Source organism: Ambystoma mexicanum, chromosome 4p (assembly GCF_040938575.1).
Source record: "Ambystoma mexicanum isolate Mex_15411 chromosome 4p, UKY_AmexF1_1, whole genome shotgun sequence".
Classification (NCBI taxonomy): Eukaryota; Metazoa; Chordata; class Amphibia; order Caudata; family Ambystomatidae; genus Ambystoma; species Ambystoma mexicanum.
In genome coordinates, this window is record NC_090927.1 from 703,302,144 (window position 1) to 703,319,638 (window position 17,495).

General features: G+C 44.2%; 1 protein-coding gene across 5 annotated transcripts in view; it reads right to left on the bottom strand.

The window, feature by feature from the left end:
• COL12A1 (collagen type XII alpha 1 chain) overlaps positions 1-17,495 on the bottom strand; it is a 296,727-nt gene that overhangs the window by 71,101 nt on the left and 208,131 nt on the right. For all 5 annotated transcript variants that reach the window (XM_069606261.1, XM_069606259.1, XM_069606260.1 and 2 more), the window contains 7 exons: positions 14,897-15,013; positions 13,835-13,981; positions 10,640-10,714; positions 9,396-9,535; positions 4,601-4,728; positions 2,701-2,840; positions 30-194 (listed from right to left, as the gene is read on the bottom strand). In XM_069606261.1, the coding sequence (XP_069462362.1) occupies positions 30-194; positions 2,701-2,840; positions 4,601-4,728; positions 9,396-9,535; positions 10,640-10,714; positions 13,835-13,981; positions 14,897-15,013 (912 nt within the window). The remainder of the gene's footprint in view (positions 1-29; positions 195-2,700; positions 2,841-4,600; positions 4,729-9,395; positions 9,536-10,639; positions 10,715-13,834; positions 13,982-14,896; positions 15,014-17,495) is intronic.

Here is a 17,495-nt window from a genome sequence, read left to right on the forward strand (position 1 = left end):
TTCACACCTCCGTTGTGCATAGTACTTACTTGATGTGGCTGTCTCACAAATAAAGGTTATGAGATTGTCCTCAATCTTTTCGAACGCATCAAAGTCATCAACGATGAAGACGTGTCTATCGCTGGGCTTGCTGCCGATGTTCCTCAGTTCATTGTAGTCGATGTCGGCAACACCAATCACAAAGACACTGAAACCTATGGAACACAAGTAGACCAGTCAAAATAAAAGCAGGTAGTTAATTCTAGATCCTTCTACACACTATTGTTATTTCTATTGTTATCTGAAAGGGTTACTCTCAAAAATGTTAATGAGCCCAATCCCATACCCTTCTCCACCCGTATGCCAACTTCAAAACCTGAGGTCTTGATAAGGAGCTATGGACCTCTGATTCAGCTCTGGCGGAAAACACCAGTACCGAGTTAGGTGAGGCAGGAATTCTGCTATATCTTGTGAACTGGGCTTACCATTCTTTTGATTAAAATGGTTGTCATCACCCCTAATTCATGTCAAGTACCACTGTTGTGCACTCCCATTTGTCAGCCCTGTTTGCTATCAGTAAGGATGGTGTTTCTTTTTTTTATTTGATGGCTCAGGTAAACAAAATCTTCTACAAGGGCCCTAGGGTGACTATTTGCAAACACTTTCTAGTTATTAAAATGTTCTGTCTCAAAAGGCATTGCTAAGTTCATTGCACCTATGTGAATGTGTACATTTCTATTCTTCACAATTGGGCTTATCCTTGCCTGCAGCTGTATGTTCTCCATATGTATATGCTAGGATTGGTGCAGATGCCTCATAGTGGCACTTAAACAAGGCAAACCACTAGTCATTATTCCATAGGGCATGCAATAGTGTAGGAGTTCTTTAAATATAGGTCTCCATGGCAGCAGAAGAAATAAAAAGAGAACAGTCGGTGTCTGGGGCATCGCATCTACATATAATATTTACAAGTGAAAAGAACACCTCTTCCCAGGGGTAAAGAGTTACATGAGCAATGTATTCCATATGTTAATGCAACTATGTGTGGTCGTGAATTAAAAGAACCTTGTGCAATGCATTTATACTGTGCCCATCATCACCGGAGTGGTCTCCCAGTGCCGAAGCATCTCTGCAGTTGTGGCGTAGTGTACCCCTACTGAGAGTGTACCAGGGCCTGGTCTGTGGAAGAAGATAGTAGCAGGGCAGAAAGTGGAAAATGTGCCCACTGAGAGAAAGATGCCAAGAGGCAATCAATCATGCTGCCCGCTTACTCCTAGATCCTTCAGAGGTAAGCTAGCCGTGCCAATATGGGAGTTGAGTAAGAAAAGGCATACAGGTCACGACTGTGTGCTTATCAGCAAGATTTCCATTTCCTCTTCTTTAGGCCGCCCTGAAGATCCTCCGGGAAGACCCATTAATGACGAGCTGGCAGTAAGTTCCAGGCGTGCAATGGACACATCCCTGCGTGCACTAGACACACGGTTTTACTTATGCGCATGACGTTTTCTTTTGTGAACATCTCCTGTGTAAACTACCAAAGTTCACAGGCTTGGTCGCCCAAATAGCTTTGTGAATCTGTCACAGTGCATTATAAGTAAGGCTCCCGGTTTTACGGCATTTATTTTTTCGACATTGCCATCTATAGGCAGCAGAAATGTGCTTGTCTTTTCATCGATATATATCCACATTTATTTTTTCTCTGTAAAGTAAATGTGTTGCAACTAGTAATTATCCACATGTATTCCTATGACCGAAGGTCAAAGTAAGCTCCATTCTTCCTTTTCACGCAACTGGGTCTCTAGTTGCTGAAAACAAAGGGTACACCCATACAACGGGACACCTCCAAATCAAAGAACAATTAATTCTCAATGTTGCTGAAAATGGCAACACTTTCAAACAGCATTTCATTTCTTCTTACAAGATGTCGCCTCAATGAGGCTGGACTCCAACGGATCAAAAGTGTCTCCATTGTGTTCCCCTTCACCACACTCACGCACCAACGCACACTTATTTGCCAAAAATAAGCACATACACATACTAGCACGGAAACTGAATTCGCACATCACATCAAACTCCATTTTCACCTAAAAAAGCACTACCTCTTTTGTAAACAGATGATCCCGTGATTAGTGCAGACCCAAAACACATTTCTGCAGCCATGTAAACTGCATGAAAGGAAAATGACCTCATGTATGTGCACTTTACACCCTCTCAGTTTGCACAGCCATGCCCTTCCAATTCATGACCGACAGCACAGGGAGGCAAACAAGAAGTGTACTTGTCCATGTTTTTTCTTCAGTTTCTATGAACACTGCCAGGAACCAGAGTAAATACTGTTTGCATGTATGTGTACAAATCAGTAAAAACGTAGAACAGGGAGCTTTAACTATAGGATATAGTAAAAAGTGCCTTCCACACATCTCACCACAGCACCAAGACATGCAAAGTTACACATTCTTTGGATTACATGTTCTGTGCAAAATGTAAGCCAGGCGATGTGACTTCATGTCGTGCAAATGCCGCACAGTCACTGCCCAGACCCATAACTATTCGACGCAAGCAACATATGTGTTTCTTCACATTCGATGGCATCGCAAGCATCAATTAGGAATAAAAAAAGAGGATCCACTTGTTGGATGCACCATATTGAACTATAGGCGTCCTGCAGCGGGTTGAAGACTCATATAGAATCTAACAGGAGTACTGTTATGGGGTGCTCACCTGAGTGCTGTATAGCCAGAGCGGACTTCTTCACCTCATCCTGCGAGCGCCCATCTGTGACCACAACCAGAACTTTGGGGACAGACCGCCTCATGCCGTTCTCTGTGGTCAGGACCTTTTCACGGATGAAGGCCAAAGCCCTGCCTGTAAATTAATTGGGAAATCATTTCAACAAGCAATTTACCCATGAGGAAAAAAGCATAATGGGAAACCACCCACCATCCCCCAGCTGGCCCACTGACTTTCACAACTAAATAAGTGTCACATAGCACAGAGGGATTCGATTTGAAATGAGTGTGCCTTTATAGAGTGCACCATTGCACATCCAATAGGTCTCTCAGTGCTGGACACTGAAGCGTGAGCCTAAGAGAGACGGCTGAGCAGGAAAGCGCCATGTCTCAAGTAGCTTCTGAAAATGGAGCGTTTATTGGGGGATGCGCAAGGTGTCCAGAGGCTAGTGCATGAAATACAAAGATGTGTCATTTAATTGTATATGCACTGTGAGGACTTGTTTCTCCTACACGCAGACTTGCCATGGGACACAGTCATTGTGTTTTACCTTTACTTTAGAATGCAGATCCCCTGGAGTAAAATGGGAGGGGACCATTGTACACACTGATCATACAGCAGGGGGGTGCCAGCATTAGGCATGTATCTTAGTACCATTGGAAGACCATGGCACCCACCCAATCAGTGGTGTTTGTCTTCTGAGCAGTACTGCACCATCAGCCTTAGACCTCTTGGATCGGTGCCCCTTGCTTACCCCTATACAGTAATGTAATAAAGTTATGTGTGTGCTAAAGCATTGGTGCTACTTAATGTGCACAACTGCACGGTGCTCTCACTCATGGCATGGCCCACACTGTAATAAACGCGATGAAATAAAACTCGAACAGTATTATGACGCAAAACATCTGAATGTGTGACTCAAAGACAAACATCTTCAGAGGCAAACCCATCATAGTAAGAACCTCCGAATGCGAGTAACCAGCACAGGTGCTTTTCAACACATTGCACAGTGAGCCGGTGTAAAAGTCAATGTAATGTTCAATGTGTATGTGTGCAGATTATGCCACCATCGTTTTACATGTATAAATGTCTACTGCACTTGTCCCCTCTCCCACAACTGCCTTGTTTGCTCGGGCGAGCTACAGTGCCGTGAATGTCTCTTTCCTTTCCTACACACAGAAGTTGAGGTGGGCAGGAACTAAAGGGTACGGCGTCCATCTACTTTGCAGGAAAATCCTCCATCTTCCCCTTACTTTTTCCCACCTAGAACAGAGTTCCTGGACAGCAGAGAAGGGAACCTTTGTTTTTTACCACCCTCCTCCCCAGTGGGGATTCAAACCCAAAACCTGCCAGTAACACTTTAGTGTCACATCTTGCTTAGGTATCTTGCAGGCGCTGGCTTGATTTTGTCTATTGGAGTAGCCAGCTTGGAACAAAGGCCCACTCCTGAGCCACACCACAGCCCTACTTAATTACAGAAAAAAATGTGAAATTGCTGCAGGCACAGCTGTGTGAGAAGGTAATGGGTGGCGATGACCGGCTATGGTCCCATAAGAGGCGCGAATGGTCGGTGATTGGAAAGCATTGCTAGTCCAGTGGTAAAACATAGTGTAGGGGGATGGAACGGAGTACAGGCAGGAAGGACCCATGCATGGGAATTGTAATAAGGGTCGTTTGGAAGGAGGCTGTGTGGGGGTAGGGCAAAGAGGAACATACTTCAAGTACTTTTTTTGTACACTTCGGCTGCTACCACACATCCCTTCTGTCATTTTACTCATAGTTCCTCTAAGCACAGCAACCCGGCTTGCGTCCATCCTCACACTACCCCATCAAAACTGCTCCCACCTTTGCCCAGTCCAGACTCACGCTGCCCGACACGACCTTTGTTGACTTGCCTGTTTTTGTGTTTCCTCCTTTGTATCGAATGGTCTGGAGCGCTCCCAGGGCCTGGGCTTTGTCTGCATAAGTGTTCAGTTTAAACTCGGTCTGCGCGTCGTCGCTGAACTGCACAAAGGAAACCTGGAAGAGAAGCGTATTATAGGGCTTAGTGGTGTGTCTATAATGACTCAGTAACTTCTCAAAACCACGCCACCGATGCTACGGCAGTCTTCTGTAAACTTGACGAGAGCGCGTAATTGCACTCTAACTGGTGTCGAAATATGATCTAGCAGAGCGCCATTAAAGTGCTCAGAGGAATGATCGTCCATTAGCAAAGGCAGGATCTCTGATACTGTGGTGTGTCCGTTTAGGTTGTACAGCACACTTGAAGTGAGCCTCTCCTTTAGAATCCGTCTCATAGTTTATGTATCTTTTCTCTTTACCATTGAAAAACGTGTTCCCCAAATGGGAGCAGCACAATGTCGCAGGTAGGCCTTGGCCCTTCAGCCATTTTTCTTACAAAAATATTATTAGCAGCATGGATGCTAATAGCGTTAATGATCTGGTGTTGGGGGTGGTCTTGGCCAGTAACAGTCCTGAGCCCACAGACAGGGCATCCCTACATTCAGGCCTGACAGCGCTAAGCCTGGTGGACCACTACTGGCCAAACTTGCACCAGGACCAGGTATTTGCCACTTTAGTGTACATCAACTAGACCTAATCAAAGGAATGTGAAATTGTGTTGTTTGTAACTTTAGTGTGCTTTGGCCATGCTGGCGAATGGGAAACAAGGGCTGCCAACATTGCCACCAACTTCTCAGTCCATGGAGCAGAAGAGGCAGGGTCGGCCATTGATACCAGGATCATGGGAGCCAAAAAAAAGAACATAACAAAATAACCAGTTATTGTTATAGCAACTTATCAGATAATGTCTCAAGGCACTCTAATAACGGATGCTACTATTAGTCAGCTCAATTGTCCTCATTTTATAGTCCTAGGAAGGATGAAAGGCTGAGTGGGCTGGCTGGAATTCAAACCTGTGATCTTTACGGTACACACATATTTCTTCAGTAGATGCATAGATCCAATGAGGCACTGTACAGCTTACTACATACTACCAGATATTACTAGATGATGGGGGACGACGGGTTGTGATTCTTTTACATTCCATTTGTTATTTGCCATAAATGGGAGTGGCAAAGGGTTGAGAGTAATGCAATATCTTCAACCCCCCACCCCCCGGTATGGTTGAACAAAATCTTGTGTAAAATATGCAACCAATAACGAGTCTAGGAACGGTTCCTTCACACGATTCATCTGCTGGGAGGTTAGACACATTGGGTGCCTTGCCCCCATATGGCCAGTTGGTTTTGATGGTGGCACCTGTCATTCTGTTTCTCCGACCCATCACCACAGGATCACTGTTTCTAACCTCCCTTGCATGGGGAAAGGAGCACTACAGTAGATTAAGCAGAAGATGTTTTTGAGACTGGAAAAATAGCACTATGTCGGCTACTAGGTATCCCTACAAAATATCACCACCAAAAATATCGCCGTACATATGGCCGTTTGTCTCGCCATAGACGATATTTTTTGGGGGGTTAATTTGTGGGAGCGTGGGGTTGCATGGGTGTCCCCCGCACATTTTAAAATAATGCAGGGGTTGCGGGGGTGTCCCCCACAGGGTCCATGGGTCAATATCACAGCAATAATATGGCGATATTTTTGTATCGCAATATTTTTGCGGGGATATTAACACATGCAACCGGCTACTTGGACTACACAATGGACTCGCAGACATTGCCTGCAAGAGGCCAAGAGGTGGAGCTGAAGTATCTCTTACTGGGAGTCCATCTACATCTCAGAACTTTTGCAAGTGGTCCCCAAATCCAGGGCTGTAGGAAATCATGGGCTGCCTGTGCGCCTGCTTAGGGCCCGAATTAACATGTCTCTATGCATTTAAAAAGTTGCTGTCAGGGGTAAATGAAAGAAATCTCCCTAAAGTAGCCTTAATGTTTGGGTGAAGAGAACTGATAGGGGCTTTTGCATCTGAAAGCCATGACACACCTCCACCAGTTTAACTTATCTCAATACACTGAAATGGGGTCACAGACTAACCCCTTTCTAAAGTAACTCATTTATTTTAATGTCTATTGGACTTGCTCCTAAAAGGGGTTTCTTTTTTGTAGTAACTTCACATTTTCTTTACATTGTTCATAATTACAAGCTGCAGGTCGGTGGCAGTATCTACACGCAGGTCAACCTTGCCGCTCGGTTTTTAATTGTGCATCTTTAAGGGTTGAAATTTGCAAAACCAAGAGGAACGTTCCTTACTTTACATTAAGTTCGTTGCATACTTTCAGGCAGACTGAGGAATATAAAGATGTACGTATTGCTATAATTAATTATATATTTGCCAGGTTGGTTTATTTACATATGTTAACCAACCAGAACTGGTACTCATGCTCCTACTTTTTCCTAAGTATGCAACTCTTCATGCATGCACAGCGCACCCGTCGGTCTTCTTGGGGACAAAATTGTTAATCTCTAGATCAGGAGTCTGCAATCTGCGCCTCTCCGGATGTTTTGAGCTACCAATACCATGAGCCCACACCATTGATTATGCTGACTACGGCTGATGGGAGCTGTAGTTCAAAGCATCCAACGAACCATAGGGTGCAGACCACAGGTGTAGATTAAACAACAAGGTGTCCTCTGAAGTCTGACGTCTCTTAATGAAAATTGTATCAATGATTGCGAATCTGAGCCACAGGCGTGAAGTAGAGAAGGCATTTTCCCATAGGTCAAGCAATGAAAGTGCATTGATATTTTAGGCACAGGTGAGTGCTTGCGGGCAGACATTCGACATACTGCTGTAGTGGTCCTAAGACTAGACCTCCATTTAATATTGCAGCTGTAGCACTGCTATAAATTCCCTGGGATCATAAAAGTGGCGCAGCCATGAAGCGTTTATCGTGACTGATATCCCACACATTAGTTGAAGACAAATGTCTGATTTCCAGCCGATGCAGAGAAGCACTTTTGAATATACATCAGCTGTTGCCATACAAAAGCAATCACGGGATCCCACTGCCCACAACTTCCTTGGCATGGCTTTTATTCTGGCATCGAGAGAACATGTCAAGATCCCACATTACTGCCGCCACACGGGACGATGCCAGAGGTAACGCTTATCTGCCAGAGCAATGTGGCTGCTTGCTCCCCTTGAGACCCTCAGAGATAATGTACTATGATAATCACATACTCAACCAAGTAACATTTGCTAAGTCTATGGGTGGGTTACTGAAAGGGTGGGCCTGAATCATGGAATGTATCTGTTCTATTACCTTGATGAAATAAGGTTATTGTCACATGTGAGATAAATATGTGTCTACAATGACCTCACATTTTGATTTAAATTAACATTAGCAATCTGAGCTTGACGGTTAAAAATAAGGCTTCCGGGATCAATCAAGAGAAAGCAGGAGCATGACCTATACGAACAAATCGGATGTATAAACCTCTGTATGCCCAGGCCCCTGTCACCAGGGGATGTGTGTGAAAATGAACCATTATGGTCTTTGAGCACATTCTGGAAAGAGCCCCAAAACACTTTCTGACCGAAGTGAAGTTTGCAACCTCAAACAAGCTGTGGAGGTTCACATTGTGACTTGTCCCAGCATTCCCATCATCAGAGCAATCACTGTCACATTCTTTCAGTCCTGAACATGACATTGCCCACTTAGAAGTAGCGTGTTCATATTACATTAACAGAGCCTTCCCCATGGATAAACTAGAGCAAGACGGCCATAGACCAAAGGTATTGAAACAGACCTTAGCAGAAGGAAGCCGCGCCTCCTCTTGTCAAACTTGAGGAGATCGCCTAATTAAGAGTTGTGGAAGGATGCCACCCCTCCATCTATCAAAGACATTTCTTCATTTAGAAGTGCTGAGGAAAGCCACCCTCCTTCTGTCAAACCTGAGGATACAGCCTAATTAAGAGGTGCAGAAGGAAGCTACCCTTCTTCAAACATGCTTGAGAAGACGGGCTAATCAAGAGGTGTGAAACGCATCCTCTGTCAGCCTTAAGGACAACTCCTAATTAAGAGGTGCAGAAGGAAGCCACCCCTTCTTCTGTCAAACTTGAAGATGCCTCCTAAGAGGTGGAGACTCCAGCAGATGAGCTGGTGGAAGCTCCACCTCTGCTGCACCTCTGCCTCATCTCTGCCTCCTTTAAACCAAGTGGCAGGAAATGCTGCTCAATGTAGAGTTGGGTAGATGGAGGTATGAGTGGTGGTTGCAATGCTACCATCAATACTATCTCAAACATGGTGGTGGCTCGCCTCCTCCTCTGGCCCACCTATCAGAGCAGGAAATGCTGCTAGTGGAAAAGGCACATTCCTTGTTTGTGTTACCTTAGGCAGCCCGCTTATAAAACTCGGCAGGCCTACTGCCTCCTGGCCTAGTGGGTGGAAGTCAGTGGTTTAAGACATGCAGCCGACACTGAGAGTTTCATGTGTTCTAGACTGGGGAGGGGAGACCTTTGAGGAATCGGTGGAATAACAAGAAGACATCCTTCATAGAGAAGTCTGAGAGCTTAGATATTTGTCAAAGAGCTACAAATGAAACAGGATCACAAACAGCGAAATAAAGATCTCCGAGGTCAGCCACAATCCAGATTTAATTGAAACGTCTATGGACACCAGGCAGAATATAAAGAGGCATTTCTCAGGAAAGGACACATATGGAATGTGTAATTTCAAAGACAATGTTTGCAAAGCCAATTTCTCCAAGAACATTTTCCGCACCTGAATTCCAGCTGGATTGATGACGTCGAAGGCTCCGATGGTATTGAACACAAACTGGCGCACTTTGTGGAAGTTATCATCGCCAATACTCCACGAGCCATCAATCAGGAAGACTATGTCCGCTTTGGCACCCTTGCAAACTGAACGTGAACACATACATAGTTAGAATATACAGCCTTCAGGATGCTTAACATAGGAATGTGTATTAATCAACCCAACTGGCTAATTGAGGTTTCTGCAAAGGACCCAGAAAATCACAAACACTGGGCATTTCCTGAACCTCTTAACATAAAGACATAAGACACCATCCAAATGACTGACTAAACACCGCACAGCATCGCATTAAAGTTATTGAATTGCAGTTGTTTTTAAAAAATGTTAAAGTATGAGCACTGTGGTAAAAGCATGATTATCTTGCGAATGGAACTGATAATGTTGGCACATATGCAATTGAAGTCCTTACAAAGGCCACCGGTATCAAAGGAGGGATAAAATGATAAAGTTGCTGAGAGGTCAAGACTAAAAGTCAGTGGCATGTATTTGCCTGGGCAAGCAGGGGGCAAAACAATGTTTAGTTGGGAGAAGTTGGCCTCAGTAAATTGTGCTCTCATGCACCCCTGAGTGATTCAGTAATTTAAAATGTTCAGGCATAATGCAAGCACACGTCCTGCACAGGGCATATACTAGGAATGAACGCAATCATGGAACAGAAATTCCCCTCCCGATTGCTCCTGTGGGTGTGGTGAGGTCAACCGCCGCCATTCTGTGAAATCATCTCCCAGTTGTTGCGAGCGTGGATCCTGACTTGCTGTCAGTCTTAGCAAACTTACACTGAGTAGAATTTAGGCGAGAGTGAGGGGGAGCTTAAATGACTCCTTGCAGATGTGCTCTGCACTTGCACCACCTGTCACGTTGCTCACAGACAGTTCACACCTCAGAAGCCATTTGCGCACGTGCACATTGAACTGTAGTCCAAAGCCTGCGCACTGGCATTTGGGTTTTCCTCGTTTTTCTGGGCAACCCACCACCCCCATGCAAATGACTGAATGCCACCTTTTGAATGTGCACCTGCAAAGTTGGTAGATGGGACCTTTTGGTCCCTTCTGTGATACAAATGTGAGTCCCCTGCTATTCCAATGCCAGGATGTACTATTTCAGCTGTGTGGTGTGGGGGACGAAGTTGAGTGCACATTTTGTTTCTTAGGTCCAAGACAAGAAAAAACTTGAAACAAAGATTTACTTACCATCCCTTGCAGGGGGAATCGTGGGAGGAGCAGGTGGGGCCGGGGGTTCGGTTGGTGCTTGGGTTGGTTTGACCACTGAAATTTAAAAACAGACACATTTAAAAAAAATAAAAAAGGCAACCCTAACAAGAAAATGGTTCAATCATACACACAATTGTGACATGTTACATCTTGAATGCTTAAAATGGATGCTCAGGTCATGGCCTGTCCTAAAGGCAAAGTATATGAATCAAAGCTACTTTTGCATATCCCTTGATGCAGACTGTCATTTGCTCCTCTATCTAAAGTCCACTTGTCATTCTATGGCTATGAAAGACATGCTGTACTGATCACGTCCACTTCATCTTCTTTTTTCTACTGTAGGAACCTGAATTGTCCAAAACGATGCCTTGCAGGTTGCAACATAATACACGCAGATCACCTCCTGAATTGTATGTGTATTCGTATTTTTCAATGTATACGTGCAAACCTGCCCAGCTGAGAAGCAACAGAATGCTGAACTATAAGGGAAAAGGATGCAATAGTGTGATGAACGCACATTCCCAGTCCAGCCTTCTTGGGAACAAGAGGGATTCCGGGCCAGAGGAGGCCGACAGGCTAAGTGAGGAACTACTCAGAATTGGTATATGGGATTTTTAAGAGACCCTCCAAATATCTCGATGTTTGCTGGAGCCCTAGTGACAAGGGCGGGCACTGCACAACCTACTTACTATTTGAGGTGGAGTGTTACATTAAGACGTCTTAAAGAGTCAGTACCAGTTTTCCCAAAGATCCAGAGAGGCAAAGGGAAATACCCTCCCCCTGCCACACCCCGAGTTTCCAGCAGGGAACCATTGTGGTGCTTAAAATACAACCAGCAGCTCTGCTCCCCAATGGCAAGAGGTGAGCTAGTCCAGACACTTCACTCTTCCCTGCTGCACTAGTAGTACTCCCCCCCACTCAACTAAAAAGCCCCATTCAGCAGCAGGGCCTGTACATAAAAGACATGCATCTGGCCCCAAAACTACATGGAAAAAGCAAATTAGCTGTAGAAAAGGAGAAAGGAAGCAACCAAGCCTCATTAATTGGAAATTCCCCTGAATTAAACCAATGTACCTGCAAAAAGAGGGATGCAAACCGGTAAGACAGGGATACGGGAGGCTCACGAAAAAAACACCCAGATTAAATGGCATGATTTCAAAGTAATCACTAGTCTTTTTAAAGCCCTCCCCCTGAGTTTTGATCTACAAAGAATCATTTCCAATCAGTCAGTGCACAGAATCAACTGGCCAGCCATTTATTCAGTGAACACCTGCAAAAACAGTAGATTCCAGGGCACCTTAACCCCAGACCATGAAACGCAGACTAACTCAGAAGGGGAAGCCAGACTCTGGAGGGGTGTAGGTGCTGCGAAAGAGACGGGACGAGAGCCAGAGCCCCAGATTGAAACCTGAAAGTCTGCTGGGGCTATACATCGGGATGCAAGCAACCAGATCAAGAAGGGAGAAACCAGAGAACCTGCCTGGGTGCTACATGCCTGAAAGCAGTGGAGACCAGACACAGAAAGGAGAGACAAGAGAGCCTGCTACCACCACTCGCAATGCAGCAGAAATCTGCTGAACTAAGTGGTGGGAACGGTCAATGGGTTTGACAGTAATTCTATGAAAGAAATCACAGAATTATCACCATATTCGTAATGAGGCCCATAGTCTTAATAAAGTGCTCCAAGGGCTATTGTGTAATTTACATTACCTAATGTTGGTCTTCTGCTGTTTCTGTATCAGCAATATTAAGCACAATATCTCTGAAGGCCACCTGTGGGTCAACCATGATTGGTGTCATTTGTGTTGCAGTATCTCACACCTTCACCTTCCAATGCTGCTTGCTCAAAGAAAAGATGGGGTATGATGGGGTATGTATGAATCCCAAAAATGTAGGTGTTCTTGGAAGAGGAAGAGAAGGATGTCATGTGCAACAATGCTATAGACTACCAAGAGGCCTATTAATAGCAAGACTAGAGGTCAAATGTCAAATCGTTGCAGTAGGTTTTCTCGGATGTTAACCAGGGCACTTTTAATGCCCCTAGTAGACATGAAGCCAAATGGTTGATTGTGTACAAGTCTGGATTCCTAAATGTATTTCTGTATTTGCAAAAGCTAACCATTTCTCAATGATTACTGCGTGGTTTTAACCTCAAAAGTGAGCATAGTTATGGGTGGAAGTTAGCCAGTGTGACAGGGTCAGCATTGTATTGTTTCTTAGGATTGGGTGATTATGGCCTTCTTAACAAGTGAGGGGCTGTGAACAGGCCCTGCACAGGTACATACTGGTGGTGACCACTGTTCCTTTTGTCATTTCAGAAATGAGGCTGGGCCAGGGACTTTTTGAGCACCTGGTGCTTTCAGTTTGGAGGTGATTGTGATCATGTACTTGCTTGACACTTATTGGAATGTGTTGCATTACAACAGGTTGTTTTTGTTGGTGAGCACAAGGTTGTCTCATAGTGGTGGTCTGCCTGATTGATATCTTGAACTTTGTTTTCAAAGGAGGACACTATCTCATTGGTTACTGTTTTAGAAGGTTTTGGGTTGGATTTAAGACATGTGTTGCTGATCGCTAGTCTTACAGGAGCAGTGATCATTGCTGAATGCGTTTTATGACTTTACAAAGCATTCCACTTAAGACAGCATTGAGCTTTTGATGCTACCCCTTACTTTCATCACTTTATGTACTTGAGACTGTACAAGAAACATATATCTGAAATATGTAACCTCAGAATTAGCCGTCATTTGAAAGAATTTAAGGAAATTGCGTTCTATAGTTAAGAATCCATCACAATGTCAGTCCCACCACTAAAGTAATCACATTCGGCACATCACTTCTATGAAATCGGCTGCTGCCAAACGACCAAGGAGAGAGGAGGGGCCGGCTGTGAAGAATCCCTGTCTAACAAATACAGTGAAACAGACCATTCTTCACCCCCGCGACTCGTAGGATCCTTGAATGCAATACGTTTTTAACAGCCTAACACAGTAAAAGGAAGATGGCTGGGTCTTTCCCAGGAGAATTTGTCAGATAAACTATTGTGATCGAGCATCATCATTGTATATATGTAAACGTTAGTTACAAGATGTCTGATTAACTGAATTATGTTCAAAGCTATAAAAACAATCCACAGCCTACTGTATCATTCCGAATATTCCCTGCTTCACTTACACGTGCGTTCATTCTTTGAGACGCCCCGTCCTTCCAGGTTAGGTGTCTGAACAAAGACTGTGGCTGTGTATTCTGTATCGGGGTTCAGGCCCTGGAAGCAGTATGTCGATTCCGACGATGTAACTGTCACTTCTTGTCCTCGAGAGCCTACAAAGTTAACATATGTTATGTATTGCAATGATCTTGGCAATTAGCAAACCCCATCGCCCCTAATCCCTGCTGAAAAGCACTTCATTGTAGGATGTCCTCCTGGCACGAGCACACACAAGTGTCTTCTGTGATTACAGCTAGGACACTTCCTCTATCTCGAGAACTCCCCAAATGGTGATCTCCATGTGAGATTTACATGCATTATTTATGTTGCATGGTGACAAATACATATTCCGAATTGCAAATTCTGATCTCAACGATTAGCCTGATTTCCCTTTGAGCATTCACACAGTCAGGTAGATCCAGGCACTCCATCTCATCCAGCCATCAGAGACTAGATATCTTTAGACTGTATTGCATTACAACCTTTTTACACTCTTTAACATTGACTGAGTTTGGATCCAAGGTCTACTCTTCTGAAAAAGGGAATCCATGGGCTCTTGAATCTCTATCGGGAATCACTCCATGGAACCACCCCCCCTTTCTGCTTGCCCTTTTCCCTGCATCCCTCGCAAAATTTAGTATTTCACTTGGCCATGCCTCTTCTAAGGAAATGGGATGACTGCCACTGTAGCTCCATGCTCTAATTATGAGGTTGAACGGAATTCCCCTCAGAAGAGGCATGGTACCTCAGAATGTATGCAGCTTTCTGAGCCTAGTGCCTTACTTTCACTAGTGAGCTGCAATTTGGTGAGACAGCCAAAACATGTTCTTCACTTCTACCTTCTCCTCTTACATGAACTTCACTTGTGCTCATACCCTTTTGTATGGTCCATGGTCAAGTGGGACTGGGAGCTCACACACACATTGGATTTCCATCCATTGCTTCTCTTGCCCGCTATACCAACGGCTGCCCTTGCAAATCTCCCTCCAATCACTCCTCATGAATTATCCACCTGGACCAATATTTACCATCAACAGGATTCAACTTTATTCTGTAGGAAGTGGCTGCTCTGTGTGGGGTCCACCGGATGCAGAATGTATCCCACCCAACCTGGTAAGTTGTTAGATCAGTAACATTCAGGTACACTGCAAAGGAACATTACAAAAATATTAAGCCACTCGCAGACAGCACAACTGAAACAAATATATCCTTTAAAGACATTTTCTAACTCATACACCTTTCAAGACATAATGTTACATCACTTGCTTGCAGACCTGATAAAAGCATTTGCGCTAAAAGATTTCATTGTTGTCAGCCAACAATGTCAGCACTGAAAATTCGATCAATCTTCTTCCACTGTATCACATGAACTAAGTACAAGAAATCATGTAATTTTTCCCATTCCCAAAAATGTTTTGCTTTTCAAATCCTAGGAATTCAACATATCCTGTGTTTTGGATCTGTAACTATGCATTATGCCTCAGTATCTTAATATCCAAACATGCACACTAGATTAAATGCTTATTGCAAAGGTAAAGGAGGTAGATGTGTTGTATGCAAATGGGTAGTACGCACCCCCGAGTGATAGGAGTTTACAATCCAGCAGGCTGAATCCTCCAGCCAATGCTGACGGCAGATGCAGAGCCAAGCACAGCCCATTAGCATCAGGGTAGTCCCCATGCTGATGCAGCCTCATACCCTGACAAGTTGGCATTACGCACCCATTGAAAAACTACCCAACTCCATACAAGTTCTTAGCTGACGGAAAGGTGGGAGGCTTTTCATGGGGGCGGGAGGGGTACCAATTGGCCTCACTGGGGCCTTACATGACTAAAGATCCAAGATACCGCTTTCACACCTTTGGGGCCACCAAGGCCTGCTCCCTACATGGGTCACAGCTTCCATGCCCCCTGGAAGAGACGATTCCATACTGCAGGTGGGCAAACTGGATAATGGGTTGGCCCCCTCTTTCTTATATTATGAGATATAATCCCACTCTACCTGGGTTTTTCTATGCAGCATGGCTTTTCTCTATGGAGGGCTATGCAGTGGAGTAGCCAGAATGTCACTTATGGGTAGGCTTTCACCGTATACAGATGGGAGTAGCACAATGGTCCCCATAAAATAAGGGAGCTATATTTAATTGAAGAGTTTACTTTTGCACATTCCTGTGACCGTGCTGAAGGTTGAATTTGTATAGGTCATAAGAAACATTTTGTGGGTATTTAGTGTGTCACAAAACACTACATCAGTATATCTTCATTGCTTGGTATTTAACAGATGTTATTATACCCATTGTATCCACTAAGTAAGGATGAAAGGATGGACGTACAGTCTTTATAAATATGCATGCAGGTTCCACATAGATCTAGGGAGCACTACATATATGTGTACCTGGCCCTATGGTATCAACCCTACCAATGGGCCTCCCTCGCCCTGGCCTCCGCTCGGTCTTCTCTATATCTCCCCCCTTTTGTAGACGGTCGCATTCTTAAAAGATAGGTGTGTTCATTATACAGTACACAAAAACGTATGAAAGTAAATGTTTTGACTTGTGCTTCACAAACATAGTCTGCATGCAAAATAATGGCAGAGTGTAAACATTCTAACACAAGCAATGCACAAAAATCACACCCCATTTTTCTCACGCAACTACTTTAATCACACTATATTCCGAAAGAGAACTCTCAAATAACGTTCTGGAAGTCCTGGTATTGTTAGAACATGTCAGTTTGCATTGGTCTACAGTTTTATAAGTACGTGTTACAAGTACGAGAATTCCATATGATGTGAGCCAAAAAACTAAGACGGATTGATTACTTCACACGGAATTACATCATTACTGCGCCCTCATCACCGCGACCTCCGAAACATGTAGACTTCTTTTATATCGACCTCCTTTACACCAGATATATATGTGTGGGGTAATGGCATCTAATGCAAGTATGGGGGCTCCAGGGGGTCTCCCTCCCATATATATGTGGTGTAAAGGGGTTGAAATAAAAGAAAAAAAGTCAGGTCCCAGTAATTGTATAGATGTCGTCATACCTGCCATGGAAAATCATGAAACCCGGCTCAATGATGGAGGAGCCTTTGATAAAGTCACGAGCTTGCCATAGTTGGACACAGCAAGCTTCTTGTTTTTATGCATAAGATTTGCAGTTACAGAAAAGAATCCATAGACATTAGTTGCACATCAAACAAGCAAACATTCACCATCATGACCGCCAGGAACAATTCTAAAGACAGTTGGATGATGGCCAAAACCCAGGTGGGCCCTGGGGCTGTGGGGTGGCAGTGGGTCTGGGGGTGGGACCTGCCCCTGCACCTCACTGGACGCCCTTGTCTATGCCACTTGGGCAATGTAATCATTTTGCCATTTTTTAAATGGCAATGTATCATTGCTGCAAAAATCGTTATGGCACTTGAAAAGTACTCTTCACCTCAAAACATGTATTCATTTCGTTATTTTAACTAATGGAAACTTTAACAGAGAGGCATCAAAGTTTTCCACAAAATCTAGGTAACATAAAAAGCAGATTACATAATGCAGCATGACATACAATGGAAAACAGGAGGAAACTATAGTTGGCAAACTATAGTTGCAAGATGTGGTTTAAGTCTCTG